Source organism: Tachypleus tridentatus, chromosome 1 (assembly GCF_004210375.1).
Source record: "Tachypleus tridentatus isolate NWPU-2018 chromosome 1, ASM421037v1, whole genome shotgun sequence".
In the NCBI taxonomy this organism is placed as follows: domain Eukaryota; kingdom Metazoa; phylum Arthropoda; class Merostomata; order Xiphosura; family Limulidae; genus Tachypleus; species Tachypleus tridentatus.
The window spans coordinates 79,958,530-79,978,147 of NC_134825.1; the positions used below are offsets into that span (position 1 = coordinate 79,958,530).

The 19,618-nt window shown below is 30.2% G+C and overlaps 1 protein-coding gene across 8 annotated transcripts in view; it reads right to left on the bottom strand.

The window, feature by feature from the left end:
• Positions 1 to 19,618, bottom strand: part of LOC143253166 (uncharacterized) — a 126,162-nt gene that overhangs the window by 10,925 nt on the left and 95,619 nt on the right. For 6 of the 8 annotated variants that reach the window (XR_013029435.1, XM_076506548.1, XM_076506541.1 and 3 more), the window contains 12 exons: positions 14,959 to 15,012; positions 14,448 to 14,509; positions 13,206 to 13,264; positions 12,227 to 12,287; positions 11,864 to 11,904; positions 11,221 to 11,299; positions 10,564 to 10,665; positions 8,545 to 8,668; positions 7,847 to 7,943; positions 4,387 to 4,618; positions 1,404 to 1,426; positions 129 to 159 (listed from right to left, as the gene is read on the bottom strand). Coding sequence is in view for 7 of the 8 variants with exons in the window: in XM_076506548.1 (XP_076362663.1) it covers positions 129 to 159; positions 1,404 to 1,426; positions 4,387 to 4,618; positions 7,847 to 7,943; positions 8,545 to 8,668; positions 10,564 to 10,665; positions 11,221 to 11,299; positions 11,864 to 11,904; positions 12,227 to 12,287; positions 13,206 to 13,264; positions 14,448 to 14,509; positions 14,959 to 15,012 (965 nt within the window). In the remaining variant the exon portion in view is untranslated. The remainder of the gene's footprint in view (positions 1 to 128; positions 160 to 1,403; positions 1,427 to 4,386; positions 4,619 to 7,846; positions 7,944 to 8,544; positions 8,669 to 10,563; positions 10,666 to 11,220; positions 11,300 to 11,863; positions 11,905 to 12,226; positions 12,288 to 13,205; positions 13,265 to 14,447; positions 14,510 to 14,958; positions 15,013 to 19,618) is intronic. The other 2 variants (XM_076506557.1, XM_076506567.1) reach the window with 1 other exon arrangement.

The following is a 19,618-nucleotide window of genomic DNA, read 5'->3' on the forward strand; positions in this document are numbered from 1 at the left end:
AAACTTTGTGACATCAATAAATTTCCTCAAATTTATATTATTTTCATCACATGTTAAAAAAACAACAAATCTTGTCTATATATATCTACACAAGCTTTTTATTTTATTATTCTTCAAAATTTAAATACCTGCTACTACTTCATAATTTTCTTCCTCAACCTGACAGAAAAGAAATAAAATAAAAGAAAAATAATTAAATAAAAAATAAAGCCCAACAGAAATTAAATTTCTCCAATTTTTTTAAATTAATAGAATAATTATTCATGCAACCTAATCTTTTGATTAAAATATGTGCCTGTTAATATTATTATTATAATATTATAAAAGCATTACAAGAGCAACATAATCACAAGAAAACAAAAATATTGTGTGATATTAATATATTTGATTTAATGTACAACTATGTGGGGGTAATAAATAGTACATTTAGACATCTATATTCATCTTCAATACGTGAAAGACAATCACAACTTGAAAATATACACTTTTCAGGATTTAAAAAAAAAATCAAAAGGCAGCCTGAATTATCACTATAAAGCCCTATGTTCATAACTTGCTGCTACTACTACTACTACTACAACCAGTTTCTTAATCTATTTGCATATTTTAAAACACATCCATATAAACCATAGTAGAATGCCTAAACCAAACATTAATGTTTAATCATTTATCCACATAATGTTCTCAGTTTATTATGCTCAAAGTCATTTTAAACTTGTACAAGTTCAAATCTTTTTCTTCAAGTGTTAAATGTTGGAGTGATTTGATGCTACTTTAGGTCTGTTTTCTCATGAAAATTAAACAATTTTAAATGCAAGTTGCATTTCTAGTAGGAAATTCAAACTGCACTATGTGGTTGCCATTTAGCAATGGGAGTACCTAGAGGGTTAGAGTTACAATCTGTAATTTTATTTTAAAAAAAGTTAAAATATGTTAGATTTAACAACTAATCTTGTTATTTACAAAACAGAACATTAACACTTTTTGATGATGAGAAAACCATTTGAAATAAAAACGTTTCTCAGAATGGCTGTCATGGGTATTAACACTTTTATTGATAAGCAGAGAACCTAAGAAGGTTGAAATGTTGAATGTTGTTTTCTGCTTATCAATAAGAAAGTTAATACCCATACCAGCCATTCTGAGAAACGTTTTTATTTCAAATGGTTTTCTCATCATCAAAAAAAGTGTTAGATGTTCTGTTTTGTAAATAACAACATTAGTTGTTAAATCTAACATATTTTAACTTTTTTTAAAATAAAATTACAGATTGTAACTCTCTACGATACACAGAACTTCTAACAGTCTGAACTTTTCAAAACATTCTTTTTGTAATTTATTTTAGATATTGGAACTTAGATACTACAACAGCAACATTTAAAAATATCCTTACAACTACTTACTCTTTCAATTGCTTCATAAGTGTCTGCAACAAAAAAGACAAAAAATCTTGTTTTAAGTACTTCTACTATGCTACATAGTAATAAAAACAGTATAATGAGTTTTTCTTTTCAAGAAACTACACAACTAGTATTGTATATAGTTTATAACACAACTACCATCTGTATCTGTTTCACTTCATTATTATAAACAGAAACCGAAATTTGATTTAGTCCTGTTAATTTATACTATTAATTACATTCAAGATAAAATTAAAGCATTTGGTGTTAGATACAAAAGTCGTCTTTACTGATGCTATTTTGATTGTATAAGTAATTTTCTATGTTAAGGTTAGACCAAAGTGCTGAAAACAGGTTTTCTGTTTGTAATTTACCTTGCAAGAACAATGAAATTTCAGAAAATTTCTCACACAAAATGAGGGGGAAGAGGATATATTCAAATTAAAATTTTTCTTAAGATAAGCTGATGAACATAAAATCTTGAAAACTAAGTAACCAGAGGCAATTTATACTTTGTGTTATTTCCCAGATATTGTGATGACAGAACAGCCACTAGTTTCTGTAAGACCGATTCCTAATTTTTAGATCTGGCCAACATTATACTACAATTATTAGCTTCATAGAAGAAACTTGATACCAGAACCATATTAAAACGTATCCTCAGAACTGCAATGATTTTAGACCTGAACATGCCCAATTCAGTCTGGTCAAGGCTCAAAGTGTTTGTCACAAATATCAACAAATAAAATATATTCAGGGAGTAGAGACTCAGATCATGTGCCATATAAAACACTGTTAATTAAAAGATATACCAGGGAATCTTTCTTAAATATATCCAATTACACAAGAAACAGTAGTTCATAAAACCAGATTCTCTAGTCTTTGTTGTGAATTTATATCTAAATAAATCACACTTTTTTAACTCAACTATCCTTTTCTCATCCAAATAATTTTCAAAACAGTATGCATGGACATGACTGGTTATAACTTGACAATAAGCCACATTTGTAAGTTGATAACATTATTATAGCAACACACTAATGTGGTTGTCCTTTTACCAATCAGTTTATTCAATGGTGACTTTTTATGCAAAATAATCAATCAAAATTGTTATTTTATTACTAGAGTTAGCAATTGATTCTTACTGACAACCCTGATTATAACTCAGTACTTTCTATCATACTTTTTACAAGAATTTTATGCTACAAACATTATAATAGAACACATGCCTATTATGAAAATAAAAATCAAATGTAGTTATGAGAACAGTTTTAGTACAAATAGCTAGGTTTCTAAACCAATGTCAAGCACTTTCCATAATTTCAAATTAGAAACATTCATGATTAATAATGAAAGGAAGTTATGTGAGTGTATCTGTCTGTCTGGTTTAATACATACTTGTATAGCGTATCAAGTGGAAATAAAAAATGTATTTGTTACAGTTGTTTAATATGAAACAAGTATACTATAATACAAGCTTGTTCACAAAGATCAACACCTCATACACCTTTGCCATTTTCAGATATTACTATTCACATTAAGAATGGTTGAATTAGAAAAAAGATGTCCATTAAACCTTTGACTACAACTTGTTTCTTATATCCCTGTTTCTACAGGAATGAAAGATATGATATTTGGATATCTCTATTGAATAAAAAAGACATGCATTAATTAAGAATTATACAAGTTGAATGAACAAAAACTTGTGAATAGTTCCAAAGCATTTACAAACATTAATCATATATTTAATCAAGTTTTGGAAGTAGTATGGTAAGTAAGCAACAAAACTACCATAGTAATGAAAGGACATTTAGGCATACCTTTCAAACTAGTTCAAAAACTGCAAGTAGCACCTTAGTCTATAATTACTAAGTTTGTTTATCAAAATAAACAAAATGCCCTAAAATATAATGTTCCATATTATAGCCTTAAATGTAGCTGTGAGATAAAGAACACTATGTGTGAAGCTACATTTTTGTTTATTTGTTTTTTGTTGTTTTTTTAATTTTGCACAAAGCTAGAGGGCTATCTGTGCTAGCTGTCCCTAATTTAGTAGTGTAAGACTATAGGGAAGGCAGCTAGTCATCATTATCAACCACCAACTCTTGGGATACTCTTTTACCAATGAGTAGTGGGATTGACCATTACATTATAATACCTCCATGGCTGAAAAAGTAAGCACGTTTGGTGTGATGGCGATTCGAACTCACGATCATCAGATTACGAGTCAAGCACCCCAACTACCTGGCCATGCCAGGCCATAAAGCTACTAATAAATATTGTGTAGATAAATGTACAGGATAGATAAGTCAGCCATTATATGACCATGTACCATAACAAATAAGTGATATTCAAAACTTTAACATAACCAAAGCAGTTGTGAAACAGTATTATAAGATATGACCTACTAAGAACTGATTATTTATTATCAAACAAATGTTTCAGCAAATGGTCACAGTTTTTTAGATTAAAAAATTAAAGAGCCTATTTTCTTCCTCATAAAACAAACTAAAATTAAAAGATACAAACATAGGCTTACCTGTTGGTTAACAAAGTTATATGAAAGTTGTCGAGTTTGTATTATACTATTTTATCAGGGTGATATCATTTACCTTTAATTTACATTTGATACCAAATACATATATCTCATATTAAAAAGTTAAAATTCAAGAAACTGGTGATTATATTTAAAGTATTGCACAAAGCTTGAGGGCTATCTGTGCTAGCCATCCCTAATCAAAAAAACAAATTATATTTCAATACACAATTAAAATCGCTAAAAATAGATATTTTAATTGTGTATTATAAAATATTGTTTTTTGTGAGTTTTAATAATTTACTAACTATCCCTGTGTATATCTATAGAGGAAGAGACAGACAAACATGGATACACACACAGTTTTAACATGCAATACTGTGATATATAATTTATTGTAACATTTAGAGCATTCCATAACTAGCACATACAATCAAATAAATGATTTACCTTCTCTATCTTTGTTACCTTGTAATGCCCCGGTATTGGGAGAAAGATGAACAACTGTAGGCTGAGGCACATAATTTGCTACTGTTGTTTTGATTTGGTCAGGAAGAGTTGGTGGTTTTTGAAAGAATGTTGGAGGAACATTCCCACATATTGGAATCTCATAATCCTCTTGTGCATCATCATCAGCATTATCAGGAGGACTGGATGTACAGGTAGAAGGTAACAGAGGAGGCTGTAAAAAGCAAACAGATAATAAAAGTAACCTGCTTCACTGAGATATCAATTAATGAAAGTTATGTTTTAGGTATATGGTTATACAATACTGTGCACAAATGTTAGGATAAGAGAATATTTTTTTATTCATTCCATTTTATGGAGCTAATTCTTCCATGCCATGACAGAATGTAATTTTCAACATTATGGTAATGCTTCACTGATTCCTGTTCACAACTAAATGAACCAGGGTGAGAATACCTATCATTTTTTAAAATTACCATCCACTTTTACCAAAGGCATGTCATAAGAGTTCTGCTTGAATGTACATACGGATCAAGTTTAGGGACAGAAATTGCTGCCATGGTACCCAGTTATAGCATATAGTATTGGTGTATGCTAGAAGAAATCAATTTAAAAGTACTCCACCAATAAATGTCACCCTCCAAAAAAAAGTAGAAAATTGTAATTGGAGCAGATATTTCACACAAAAATTTTACGTGATTGATGAATGGACTATAACAAATTCCTGCAGACTTTAAATGTGCCTTGAAAACTGTCAAGTACACCCTAGATTGCAAGAACCAGGCAGGTAAGTTTGAAAATAGGAGAGAAGTAGAATACTTAAACTGAATGATACTAATGTTAAGTATCTTCGTTTATGCAGTCTTCAGAACGGAAGAAAGACTTGACACTGATCTCAAGCATGACATAAATAAACATGTACCAAAAGACAAAAAAGTGTCCAGAACTACTGTATCAAGAAAACTCAATAATAATGGAATATTTGTTTGCATAGCAGTTAGAAAACCTTTACTTCAATCTCCAAATATTATGAAGAGACTGAAATTTGCTGAAAATTATAAAAACAGAACTGCTGATGATTAAAAAAGTGAGTAAGTGACAGAAGAAAGGTAAAAAATACTTACCTCAATGCATTGCATTTACCATGAAGCACTGGGAAAGCAGTGTAATGGTTTGTGATGTTTCTTTGCTGAGGCAACAGGAAATATTTGCAAAATAGATGAAATCATGGACAAGCTCAAGTAACATCAGATATTGATCTGCCATGGTATACCCAGTGGTTTACATATTATTGGTAAAGAATTTACTACCAAGAAGAAAATGATCCCAAACAGATATTACTTAGCTGAGAAAGAAACTTCTTGAGTCATTCAATTGATGCAATAGTCCCCACAGAATCCCAATCTTAACCCAACAAGGCAGATCTAGAATATGATGGTTCAAAAACGTGACAAAATGAAAAGTTACTTCCACAGAAACTTTATAGGAGTATATTAGAAACATTTTGAGTAATATCCCAAAGAACACTCTGTTTAAATGATACAACAATGCTTGAAATAGGGAGACACAAAATATTGTGATTGCTGAACTCAAGCATTTCTGCTGTAGTTCTGTTGTACTAAATATAATGATTAATAAAATTTTGATATTTCACCTGTGATTTACCTTCTGTTGTTCTTTTAAAGTAGTGTGAAATTTAGTTTTTGACTTTGTCCAACACCTATGCAGTCCAGTAAGTATTCTTTGTTTTTTAACTAAATATCAAAATAACAGAATAAATACTTGATCAAAATTTGAATATGAACTATTGTATGTATATGTGAATCTTAGTTCATTTTTCTTTTTTAACAGCTTATATCCTTACTATAAACACTACTTTATGCAACAAAGTAATTTTAATTGTTCTTTAGAACCAGAACAATATGTAAAGAGAATAACACAGTTCCATGAAGTTTTATATATAGAGACATATATACACCTCATTATGCATTCATTTCTTATCAAAGAAATTTTGTTCAATTAAAGAAAATAAATGTTTAAAAATTTTGGATCTTTAATATCAAGCAGTAATTTTGCAGGTTTTCTTAAAAATATTTAAACTTTTTACTTTGAAGAAAATTATGTTTTCTTTTGAAATTGTTTTTGCTCCAATTTTATTGAGATATAATTCATAACTTAAAATGTTTATCTTTAAAATCATAAGGTAACCATACAGAAATTGCCATGTTGGTGTGGAAACTCTGGAAAAAAGACATTATACAAGTTTAGGGTTAAATTTCTTGCTACCAATAATACAATGAAAGTTACGTTTTTTTTTTTTTTGGTGTTAATGATGTTTGATTGACACTGTAAGAATGGCTTTCAACATGTACATGGCAGTTGGACACAATGCACTTAGGAGAAATAACAATAAACGTTTTTAAAACTATTTCTTATGACTGTTGTTGACTGAAGTCTGGTCAATCACTGAACAATCTAAGACAATCACATTTACAATGAAAAGAACAAAGCATCTAACTTTTATAATTCCTTCTGCCTATAGTTTCTTTGTCCTCTTATTTGGATTATAAAATTTTTTAGATACCTTCTCTTTTTGATTATTGTAACTTCAATTACTATTATTGTATCCACAATGTTTACATTTCAAGCAAACATTAAATCAAACAGCCTTCCTATTGTAACAAAAAGATAAGTAAACATGAACTTCAGACATGTTCCCATTCTGTGCTGTCTAGTTTAGTACTAAAAACAGAGCTTCTATAGTTAAATTGCAAAAGGCAATTGATTTTCATCAAAACTTGAACACAAATGGAAGACCTTAATTTTAAATTAAGGTGAAATGATAAGCACAAAAGTTCCATTATTCCATATCTCTAATACTAAATCATTAAGGCAATTTTAGTACTTTCTATCATTTGCCAGATACTGTGATCACAAAATAGACACTACTTTTTTTTGACTGACCCCAATTTTAATGTTAACATAAAATTCAAAGAAATCTATACAATCACCCAAATTTAATTATTAGTCAGTTACTATTTTCATTTATTCGTTTTGATCATTGGTGAATTTTTACATTAAACCATTAAGAATACAGGTTCACAGCTTAACCAATCAGTTTCAGTTTCATTCAAAACTAGCTTGCACAAGTAGCTCTCATATGATAAATGTCCAATATGACAATTTAAACTAATCAAAACTCCAAACTGATCTTACAATGTTAAATTTCTTTGAAAAAATATTGTGTGTATTCCTTCAGGGACTACATGTTATTTGTCACAAAAGCTGATCATTTTATTTTTTACATGTATGCCAATGGTTATAAAGCATGTTCAGCCCAATTTTTCAGAGTTCAAAGATTGTTTTGTTTCACAAAAAAAACCTAAAAGTGTTGATTTTGTTGAACTTTTCTTAAGGAGTACAAATCTTGAGAAACACTTACTTTGGAAAGGGGTAGAGGTGGCGGAGGAGGTTCACTTGGTGGTCTTCTGTATGGAGGAGGTCCTCTGTTCAGTGCTGACCTTAAAGTGGTATTTGTACTGTTCAGAAACAAAAACAATACCAATTCATTCCAATTTTGCATCCTTGTAGTTTATTTATATTACTGTTCACAAGTTTTTAAGTTATCATTTGTTCTCCTGTTTTCTAAAGTCAAGCATGATCTTTTGAGTGAAGTTTTATAATTTGGTCACTAGCATTTTTTCTCAAAATTCCATCAAATTATTCTTAAACTTAAAAACATCTCAAGTCAGAATCAATAAAACATCTGAAACTATAAAGCTGATTTAGTTTTATCACTATTTTTTGAATTTATACATCCTACACTATAACACTAACAAGCATGTAAATTCATTTATTCTGTGAAAATTCAAGTCTCTACATTATGTTTAAATATCAGAAGTTACAAAATTGTTAAGTAGCAAATAAACGTTTACTACCAATATTAAAAATAATCCACACAAACAAAATGTTATCCTGCCTAGTTTCATTATTTGTAGAGTAAATGTTTGAAAGGGTTTTGACAATTTTGAAATATATACCATTTTGTGTAATACAACTTATTGCATTTTCTGAAGTTTTCATCATCTAGGAAAAGGCAAACAAAAATTGTATGAATTAGGTTAGCAGAAAGACACTCACAATGATGGCTTTAGGCTTGGGGGTTTAGGAATGGATGACTTTTCTGGTGGTCTAGGTAACCTCCTCAAAGATATTGAAGATAAAGTTGGAGAGTTATCTTCACTAAATGATGAAGATGCACAATCTAATTGGATGAAAGCAGTACAGATAATTATCAGATGATTCAGAAGTTCAGTTACTTATTCAAATAATGCATGCAACATTTAATATTTCTGTATTTGCAAAACCTTTAAATGTTTCCAAAATTATAGTTTGGAAAATGCTAAATCTGATTAAGGTTGTGTTAGATTCAGCCTAAAGATTTACATCCATCTTATAGCTGGTCTGGTCAGTTTGTGTACATAGAACTGCTTTATAACTTTCATGTGGAGTAGGGATACAGATAGTTGTGGGTTGTTGCAGCCTTGTTTGTGATTGGTCATTTGTAGATGGAATATGAATTATTAGAGTAGTTTGGGTGCTCTGCTAATTGCTGTATTTTCAAATAAGTTAGTGTGTATGACAACCATATGTTACCATAATTATATAATTTTAATTTCAAGCATGTACATTAATTAATTTTTTTATTCCAAAAGTATTTAGCATAATTATACAACATAAAATAAACAGGTACTTCATTATGTTCATCAAGTTTCTTTTTTTCTTCACTTCTGCAGTTGTTCCTTCATTAACATTCCTCCAGACCAATCTTTGAGCTTATTTTTATGTGTGGAATAATTACCTGTGTGCCATTATTCCTCTAAACCAGGAATAACACAGAGTAAACATAATTAGATCTTTCATGCTCATGACTAAGAATTCGTCTGGCTTAAAATAGAATGGTGACTAACAGGTGAGATGTGCATGTTCTTTATATATAGTTCATCATTAATGTTGTGTTGTAAAGAATGATTTATGGAAACTCAAAAGGAAGAAAGTTCAACCTAGGTTATACTTGTCATACAGAGCTTAAGAAAGTACTAAAGCAAGTAGTGTTTCACAGTCCTTCATAGGGCCTGTAGAATATAAAAACCTAGATACCTACTGATAATCCCAGTAATACTGCCAGAAGAGATGTGAAGTGCAGTCAGTACTAGAGCCTTGCAACTGCATGACAGAACGATGGCAAACACATTCTACATGTTTGGAAAGCAAAGAATTTATTGTGCACGTTTTATAGACCACGTTGTTTGTGATTAAGCTGGTACCACTAGCTAGTTATCATTGTGAAAATGTAGGACTTCTCTTCTTGTTATCATGATTCAAAGAAGCTGGAAATCATTACATAGTTTCTGCTAGAGTACTAAAACAAGGCTTTGGACTGCTACACCAAGTGATTCAAATATCATTTGAGACAGGTTGGGCTAACAATTAGGACAGTTATTTGATCTAGTAATCATGGATTGAAAAGGAGTGTTGTGAACTCTAATTTCCAGGCTACCTAGTTGAAAGGTGCAAAATTTCTGTAACATATATGCATACTTATTACATACACTTACTGAAATTCACAAGGTTTCATGGATGGGGAAGCTGATATTAGTACATGTAATCCATGTACAGCATCAACACTTTGTACAACTGGAAATGATTACTAGAAATTTGTTAACATTTGTAAGCTGGAAAAATACTGTAAATGTTCTTTTTCATTTAAGTCTTCTTGTATAACCTAATTTTTTTTTATTTTAACATATCAGTTACTGTATATAAAACATATATAAAAATAAATAGAAAATTACATAAAATCCTGAAAATGTAGCATTCAGTTTAGCTTTGAGATCTTTTATACTCACATTCTTGGTTTAGTAAACATATTTTTTACATCTGTATCAGACACTAGAATGCCCCAAAATTACTATAATTTGTCCAGCTTTTCCAACTAAGTAATAAATAGGTTAAACTATTTCAATAATGCTTAGAACATCATTTTTAGTCAAAAAATGTTAAGTCAATTACTGGCTTTTACCATTAAAACAAAACTGACAATTGTAACTTACTTGTGTGTCATTACTCCTCTAAACTATTAACACTGCAAAAACTTACCTAATTTATCATCAATTACATTTGCTGTTGTACTGGGAATGGATTCGACTGTCTGCTCTGAAACCTGGCTGGAAGCTTCTGAATAACCAGAAGCATCATTGTCTGAAAAGAAGAAACAAAACACAGGTGATTTATAATTTTATTAGGAAAAGTCCACAAAAATAAATGTGCATCATTTAGACAACTTGCATTGTTTACAATGTAATCTAAACAACAGAATTTAATAATTTAAAATGAAACTTTGTTGGCATTTTCAGTACCTGTACATGATAATAATATTTATTAGGTACAAATAATATTACAAAGCTTAAAAAAAGAAACTTTTATAAAACTATTATCAAAGGAAAATGAGAGGAAACTAATATTATAAGTCTTTACTGTTTCTAGTCATTCAGCAACATGAAAAACAATCTGCATTTGTAGTGAAGGAGTGATAGTTTCTCCAACATATGAAGTGAGAGGTTGGACACTCTTTCATGATTCCACAGGAATACACTACTTGTACAGAGAAAATGCAAAAAATAATAATGTACAAAATAAAGTAATTCCATGCTCAGAAAAAAGTGTAAATAGATTGGCAGTTCTGTAAATATATATATATATATATATATATATTTGTAAATGTTACTGATATCTCTCATATTACAAATATATTACCTGATTCTAAACTGTTTTCTCCATGGAATTCAACTGTATTGGTGATTGCTATGTTACAAACAGCTTGGTCTCCATTTATCTATTTAAAAATTGAAACATTAATTAATTGCTATGCATTTTCTAAACATATTTAACAGTATAGTTCCTTGACACATAGAAAACATTTATTGTAACAAAAATCACTCAACTAACAGGTTTCTCAAAACAAAATTATTTTTTAATAAGTAAGACTTGATAAAGTCTTATTCTTACATCAAAAAATATAATTTAAAAATTTACAAACTTTTTAAAATATAAATCAGAATTTTAACAAACCATTTGTACTTGGACCATAATTTCTTACAATTTCTCTCAATAATTAAAATTTAATTTTTGATGATAAGGAAGTTTTTTTAACATGTAACATTAATTAACAAAATCATAATTATTAAAAATCAGATTTACATAGAAAAATGAAACATTTCACAACACGAAATGAAAATTTAAACTTTTTTATTATATGTGAAGTATATCATGTATGAGCACTTTTAGAATTCAATTATACCTGAAATTATCTTCATTTTCAAATTCAACACTAAAAATGCATGAAAACAATATTCCTACTATTAAACAAAACACATGGACACCAATAGTACTGTATTACCTGTAAATCTTCACTTGCAGTGAGGTTTTGAATTTGAGGTTCTAAAAAAATTAATTTAGAAAATATATTAAAAAACAATGACTTGTAACTAATTTACAACAATATTTCAAATAATTTACAAAAACTAATCTGATTTCTTAAATGTTGAAATAAACAGTAATAGTACTTGGTAATAAAGTCACATGAAGTAATCACACATACATATATATTTAAAACAATTGTATTCATTATTAGAAACAAACAGTTGTTTATTATATTTTCTGCAATACAATAATTTAATAACTATTTTCTTCAGTTCATTTTCATGGTTTGATTAGTAAGTATTAAGATGTAGATCTGGCATTATATTCAAAATGGGTTTACCTGTCTCTGCTAAATTAAGTGTTGATACAGTAGGATTATATACTGCTTGATCTGCCATATCCTATTAAAAAAAAAGCAATTGCCAACACGTTTGAAAAATAAAATACAAATAAAATGGAACTCTGTTAGTAAAAAGAAAAACAAAGCCAAAAAATAACATAAAATATTGAACCTTAAGAAAATACTGCTTTATTAATTAAACTGAAAACTAATTTGTAAGGTTGCTTATATGTTAAATTAGTGCTTCTTAACCTTTTATAATATCAATCACCCCTACTAGTTTTTCACCAAAACTCACTCACCTCAGTTTGAAAAAAAGACAAAAAAAATACCTAATTAAAGTGCACATTTTTTTTACTATAACTTAAATATACACCAAACTAAAACTAGAATTAATACAACATAAAATGAATAAAACACCTATGCAAATTATTCACAAAATATTAAAAAATCACCAGTAATCATTTTCAGTAAACAGTTTTTGTAAAGAGGTGACCTCATGAGGAATTTTAGCTATTCTTTTATTTTGGCATTGATTTGCAAATGATTCTTTTTAAAAAATTTAATGGAACCAATGTGTACACTGTGTAAGTATCATGTTTCTATTCCCTTAACCCTTAAATGGCAGCTATTACCAATTGATGCTGCTACCTACAACATTTCTGCTGTTTAAAGGTTAATGTGACTGAACCGTTATAAGCATCTAACTTGACATCAAATTCTGAAAACATCAACTGTTCTGAAGTCAGCATATCTATTATAAATAAGTTTCTGTTAAGAAAGTATATTACAGTAGCATATAACAACTATCCTCTTTTGTATGTAATGAACAATTAATTTCAAAATATTGTTTAAAAGTAATTTACTATTGTTATTACAATATTAAAAAACATTCCATAATGACATAAGCACCAGAGTCAAAACAATTTTGAAACACAATATTTAAAGTTACTATTCTTTCATCAAATATATTGTTTACCTCATCATCATCAAAGTCTGTATCCCAACCATCACTCTCTCCATCATCTGAAGGTACAACTGAAAACACATTTTAGTTAAAACTTAATATCTTGAGGTATGATGAATTTCATAAAACATTCATAAGTATATACACACATAAAATAAAAATGTAGCTATTATACTAAATTAATAGTGTATAGTGCAGAATTTTTCACAGTGTGAAGTATTTTAGATTAAAACTAGGGAGTAGGTACTACTGCAACAGATACATATCATTGTAAGATAAATGCCAATGTTTTTACTCTGTAGTTTTCAAAAACACTGTTTGTCTTTTGTGCATTTGCCAGGTTATATAAAGACCACAGTTTCTTTATATTATGTCTGTGACATGTTGACAATAAATTGCAATAATAAATGGATGGCACACACTGCACTTTTTTTTTTTTAACAAAATACTCAAACCAAGTCAAATGTATGTACAAACCAAATGTACTATGTCACTGGTTATTGTAGTTGTATTCAAAGTTTTAAATACTTGTCTCATTTTTGTCAAAGTATTCAAAGGTGGGTTCAGTCATTTTAGAACATCCTTTGACAAGACAAATTATTCTCCTCTATCTCTGATGTTACAACACCAGCTATGAAACTCACTTTAGAAATCATCCATTATGACTAAACTGAAAATCATGCAGTCTAGCTTCACTTTTACTTCCATTAACATTATTTCTTACCTCTCCCCTGCATCTGTATGTATTCATAATATGGAACAGAAAAATATAGAAATATCTAGTCCTCTAGTAACAACAATATTAAACATGAGAAAGCTTAGAAGCTTCAAGTGAGATAACATGAGCAATAGTGAAGTTTACTACATATGCAATGTACGACTCATACAAGTTATGTAAGGAAACTTATCACAACTTTTAAAATAATTGACTTTTAACAACCTTGCTATAAAAATTAAATAATCATTAAACATTAAGTGACTAAACTAAAATAAATAGCAGCTATTAATCTGAACAGTCTTGTATATCCAATTGTATTTTTCTTGCTTTTATTAAAATTTAGTCATTAGATAACAAAACCATGAACCTGATGTATATTTTTGTGTGTAGCATTACCATAATACTTTTACTGATGGTTATTATAAAACAAAATAACAGTCTTAGGTAAACTCTATTTCTAATTTCTGTCATGATCTAAGTCTCAGATTTTCCAGGATATAATAATTCCTCCATCACAAATGAAGATGTTTTCTTACCATGGGTGTTATACAATGAGGGTCTGCATCTATTTTCTTGGATCTTCAAACTTCCCACAAATCTTGTAAAATAAGATAAAACTTTGTTAACACTCTTTTTCAGCAATCCAACCCAACATTCATATTCAATCTTTCACAAAGTGAAACTAGAGATTAAGACGAATCAATCGTAAGTACTTGTAAAAATATTCATTAAGCAACGAAAAAATATAGACGTTTAAGATTAAAATATGAATGCATTTTCCTAAACATTTCAAAAAGCCCTCACAAAGGACTAATCAACACATATAGTAGGATAGTATAACTGGTAATAAACTGATACTCTTTAATAACTTATCAATAGCCTCGACCAACTTAAACTTATATCAGAGAATTACTCTAACATTGTCAGCCATTTCCTTAAATGCTTTAGGACAGAGTACATTATGTATGTAAATTAGACATACATAAAAAATTAAAGTAATCCAGATTTATTGATTTATATAAGAATATATATGTAAGAATAATGTACCTTTTTGCATTAGAAGCTTGATTCTTGCATTCGTTTACACATTTAGCAAGTTGCCTGAAAAGAAAAGCAAATAAAGTAAAACGTAGAATATATAATGTAAGCCTGTTACATTCACATGTTGATAATGTATTATTTAAATCTCTCAGCATGCATGTCACCTAACTGAAATTCTCTCTGAATGAATCACTTTAAACCAGCTTATTGCCTGAAAACGTAATAAGAAAGTGTCGTTAACTGCTGAACACGAAGCAATCTCGAAGTCTTCTTATATAAAACCAGAAGTCATTAATGTAGACATTTTAAAAGGATTATTTAAGGTTAATTATACTTTAAGCAACACAATGCCAAGGTTTATACAGCCATCCATTCAATGATCTTTATCTTCCAGACTAAAACTCGTAAAATAACTTTTACATTAAACAAAAATACCGCAACAACATTTGATAAGGTTTTACAACGTACAAATTATGTTTCATTTGTTTAGGAAATTCGCACAAAACTACAAGAGAGCTATCTCGGCTAGCTGTCCCTGATTTAACAGTGCAAGACTAGAAAGAAGGTAGCTACACGTCACCACCCACCACAATCTTTTAAGCTACTCTTTCATCAACGAATCGTGGGATTGTCCGACCTTCATAACGCTCCCACGGCTAAAATGACGAGCATGTTTAGTGTGATGTAGAATTGAAACGCGGCCCTCAGATTGCGAGTTGATCGCGCTAACACTTGGTCATGCCGGACCACCATACTGCTTTCCACCTAAATATTCATTTATTTATGGAATATCCCGTAATAGGTATTAAGCAAACGCATCTTTATGCCTGTCCGATATTCCAATTAAAAGTATATACTACATAGAATAGGAGCGCACTAACCACCAGGCCGTAACAACTAGTCCACGCAGATCATCTTTGAAGTAATACAAGAAATAACAATATGCATCACATCGATAAAATGTATATAATTTGATGTACTTACTTTTACCTTTATTTACTAAATATACACGCAATATATTAAATTAGAAATAATTAACTTTACAGTATACATGTTACTTCATTCATCCACTTCGAGCTATAAGTATTTTCCCGTTTTACGTTTATTACAAAATGTTTGTTCTTTCATTTCATTACTGTTATTAGTTTAAATGCTTACAAATTGTATTTATGTAGCTCAACACCAAGTCTGAAAGCTTATAGTTTTAAAAATTGAATTCCGACATTAGTGATGAGCACAGCACAAATTTCTCATTAGGTAGTTTTGCATTTAACAAAGTACTACGTTCAGACAGATCATAATAATCCATACTAGGTAATCCAAAAACATGTCGGCAGAGGACCATTTTTACACCTTTCTTATCATTGAATGGAATGGCTCAATGACATATTACGATATACAGGCTTTAAATAGATGAAAATGGGGAATGCATAGTGATTACATATTTCTTTTCTTTTAGAAGTTTCAAATGGTCAGATTAAACTGAAACTCATTTATTGAAGTTAAAACAGGCATTCAGTTTATATTTCTCATTAAGTTACGCTACTTTGATATTATACGTATCATTTAAGTTCAACATTGTCCAGTTTCACACGTTTGAAATAAACAAGAAATAATAAAAATTTTATAAAATGAATATCGATTATCACTCGACTAAATACCGCATTCTTTAGTAATATGAATGGAAATATACGATTCTAAATGAAATGCACTTTCAAATATACGTCTTATTATAATGGAACTTGCGATGTATACATCCAAAACTCGGATCTGGAAAACAACCACATCGTTCATCAGTAATCATAACTGCGTAATATTTTTAAAAATAAGCAGTATTTTTTTTCTTAGGAATAAATAAAATAATTGAAATTTCCACAAAGATTACATGTTTCAGATTTAACCAATAAAAATTACAAATAAAAAATGGAGTAAGTTTCAATCAAAAAACAAGATTTAAAATTTAATTAACGTTTTTTAGTGAAAATATCATAAGTGTTACAACAGAAAAACAATGAACTTTTATTAATAGCTGCGTCTTCAAAGAAATATGCCCCCAGCTAGTACAACGGTAAGTCTACGGGTTTACAACGCTAAAATCAGGGGTTCGATTCCCCTCGGTGAGCTCAGCAAATAATCCGATGTGGCTTTGCTATAAGAAAACATACACAAATAAATACTTCAATAAAATTTTAACAAAAATCTCTTTCCTCATGGATAGTGGGCACAGCATGGCCAGGTTGTTAAGGCACTCGACTCATAATCCGAGTGTCGCGGGTTCGAATCTCCGCCAAACCAAACATGCGCCCTTGCAGCCGTAGGGGCATTATAATGTGGCGGTCAATCCCACTATTCGTTGGTAAAAAGAGTAGCCCAAGAGTTGGCGGTGGGTGGTGATGACTAGCTGCCTTCCCTTTAGTCTTACACTGCTAAATTAGGGACGGCTAGCGCAGATAGCCCTCGTATAGCTTTGCGCGAAATTCAAAACAAACCAAACCATGGATGGTGAGCATTACTAAATGAGTACTTCGTTGTATAACTGTCAGACAATTACATTTTAAAAAAGGCCTCAGGAACAAGCAGTTATACCTGCCCGTATGGCTGGTATTTCTGCTAGCATATATAAAACTGGCTTAATTGCTACCAGTAAAGTAAATAACATAAACGTGCTTTACGTTAGTTGTTAAGTGGGCCAAGGTTATCACTACACGTCTAGGAAAAACAGCTAAACTACACTATTAAACAATCTTTTTAGAGTTACTTTCATATATTAGTTCGACTACAGTTACGCGCAAAATAGTGGCCTTGGAGCTATAAAACACAAACCAACTTTTTTATCAATATACTGTGTTTAAATGTTAAGAACTTTGTATGATAAGTTTGTAGCCACTGTGCGAAAAACAAAATACAATTGGGCATTTCGATAATTGTTTTGTCAACGATATTATATTATAGTTTCAGACTGCACTCTATGAATCTGTTAACTTAATTCTGTGAACTACTGACACCCATCTTAAGAATGACGTTCACAACTGAACAACGAACAAAGATGGTGGAAGTCTTATTTGTGTGATTAGTTTTTATTATTTGCTATAATTAGTATTACAGTTATATATTATACTATATATAATTAACTAAATAATTACATTTTTCTCTACTCCTATTATAAATACTCTATCGTCATTACCCGGTGTTCGAACTCGACTTCTTTCTATTGAGTTACTGCACACATCTTGTATCCGCCACATCATTCAACTTATAACAAATGATGCTTTTATTTCAGGAAACAAGTTCAAGAGACTCACTGATACGCTAAAAGTTACTATTATAAAATATCCGGAGTGAAAGTTTGGGAGAGAGTACACGAATATATCAAGCACATAACATCTAGCGCTAATAAACTTTTCGACTAATAAAAACGTTCAACGGAATGGCTGAGACACAATAGATATAGAAGTGGCTGAGACAAAGTAATATTTTACAATTAATTTCCATAAAATCATCATGATGACGGTTTGCTTCATCAGGTATCTAGTTTAAAACCAAGAAAAAATAAAAATAAACGTGAAAGATAATAATTAAACCATGTTGATAACAAATAAATCACACCGTACATAATTAACGTGTTGATTATAAGTAAATCCCACTAAAGGTAATCAACGTGAATATTATAAGTAAATCCCACAATAGGTAATTAAAAAGTTGATTGTTTTTGGTTTTAAGTTCACGCAAAGCTACACAAGAGCTATCTGCACTAGCCGTCCCTAAATTAGCAATGTAAGACCAGATGGAAGGCAACTAGTCATCAACCACTCACCGCCAACTCTTGGGCTACTCTTTTACCAACGAATAGTGGGATTGAACGTAACATTACAAATCTCCCATGGCTGAAAGGGGAGCAAGTTTGGTGTGACGGGTATTCAAACTCGCGACCCTAAGGTTGTGAGTCGAGCGCCCTGACCACTTGGCTATGCCGGACCTAACAAGTTGATTAGATGTAAACCCCACTATCAGTAATTAAATCCTTCTGTTTGGTGCCATCTCATGTCAAAGATATTTTTTTTTTTTTTTTTTTGGAAAGTGCCCAAAATACTGAGCCAAATATTTGTCTATATTTTAAGAACATGAACATAAATTTGGATACTCACGGAATATTCACCAGCAAAACGATTTTATGTACAAGAATAGGGAGAAATACGTTTTGTACAAGAATAGGGAGAAATACGTTTTGTACAAGAATAGGGAGAAATACGTTTTGTACAAGAATAGGGAGAAATACGTTTTGGAAAACTTTAGCTTACCAGCGTAAATATTTTGAAAACATGCTAATTTGGACTGATTTATCTCGACAAAAGTTTGTGATGCTCATTGTTGAACTTTTCTTGGTGTGTTTTTTCAGTGCCTTCTTAATTTTAAATCTGATATTATCGAGAAGAAAGACTCAAGAAAATTTACCAGGTTTCCTTCTGTAGCATAAAATATTAGCCATTTTTCAAAGGGTCTAACATACATGTTAATTTCTTTTTACACGAATATTGGTATCTCAAGGACAATGCACGAAGCTAGCCTAGAAAACAGCTGGTACAAGCAGTGCATATTTAACGGTATGTAAATGTATTCCTAGAATGACTGAATTGATTGTATACTTTTTAAACAGATGGTATTGCAT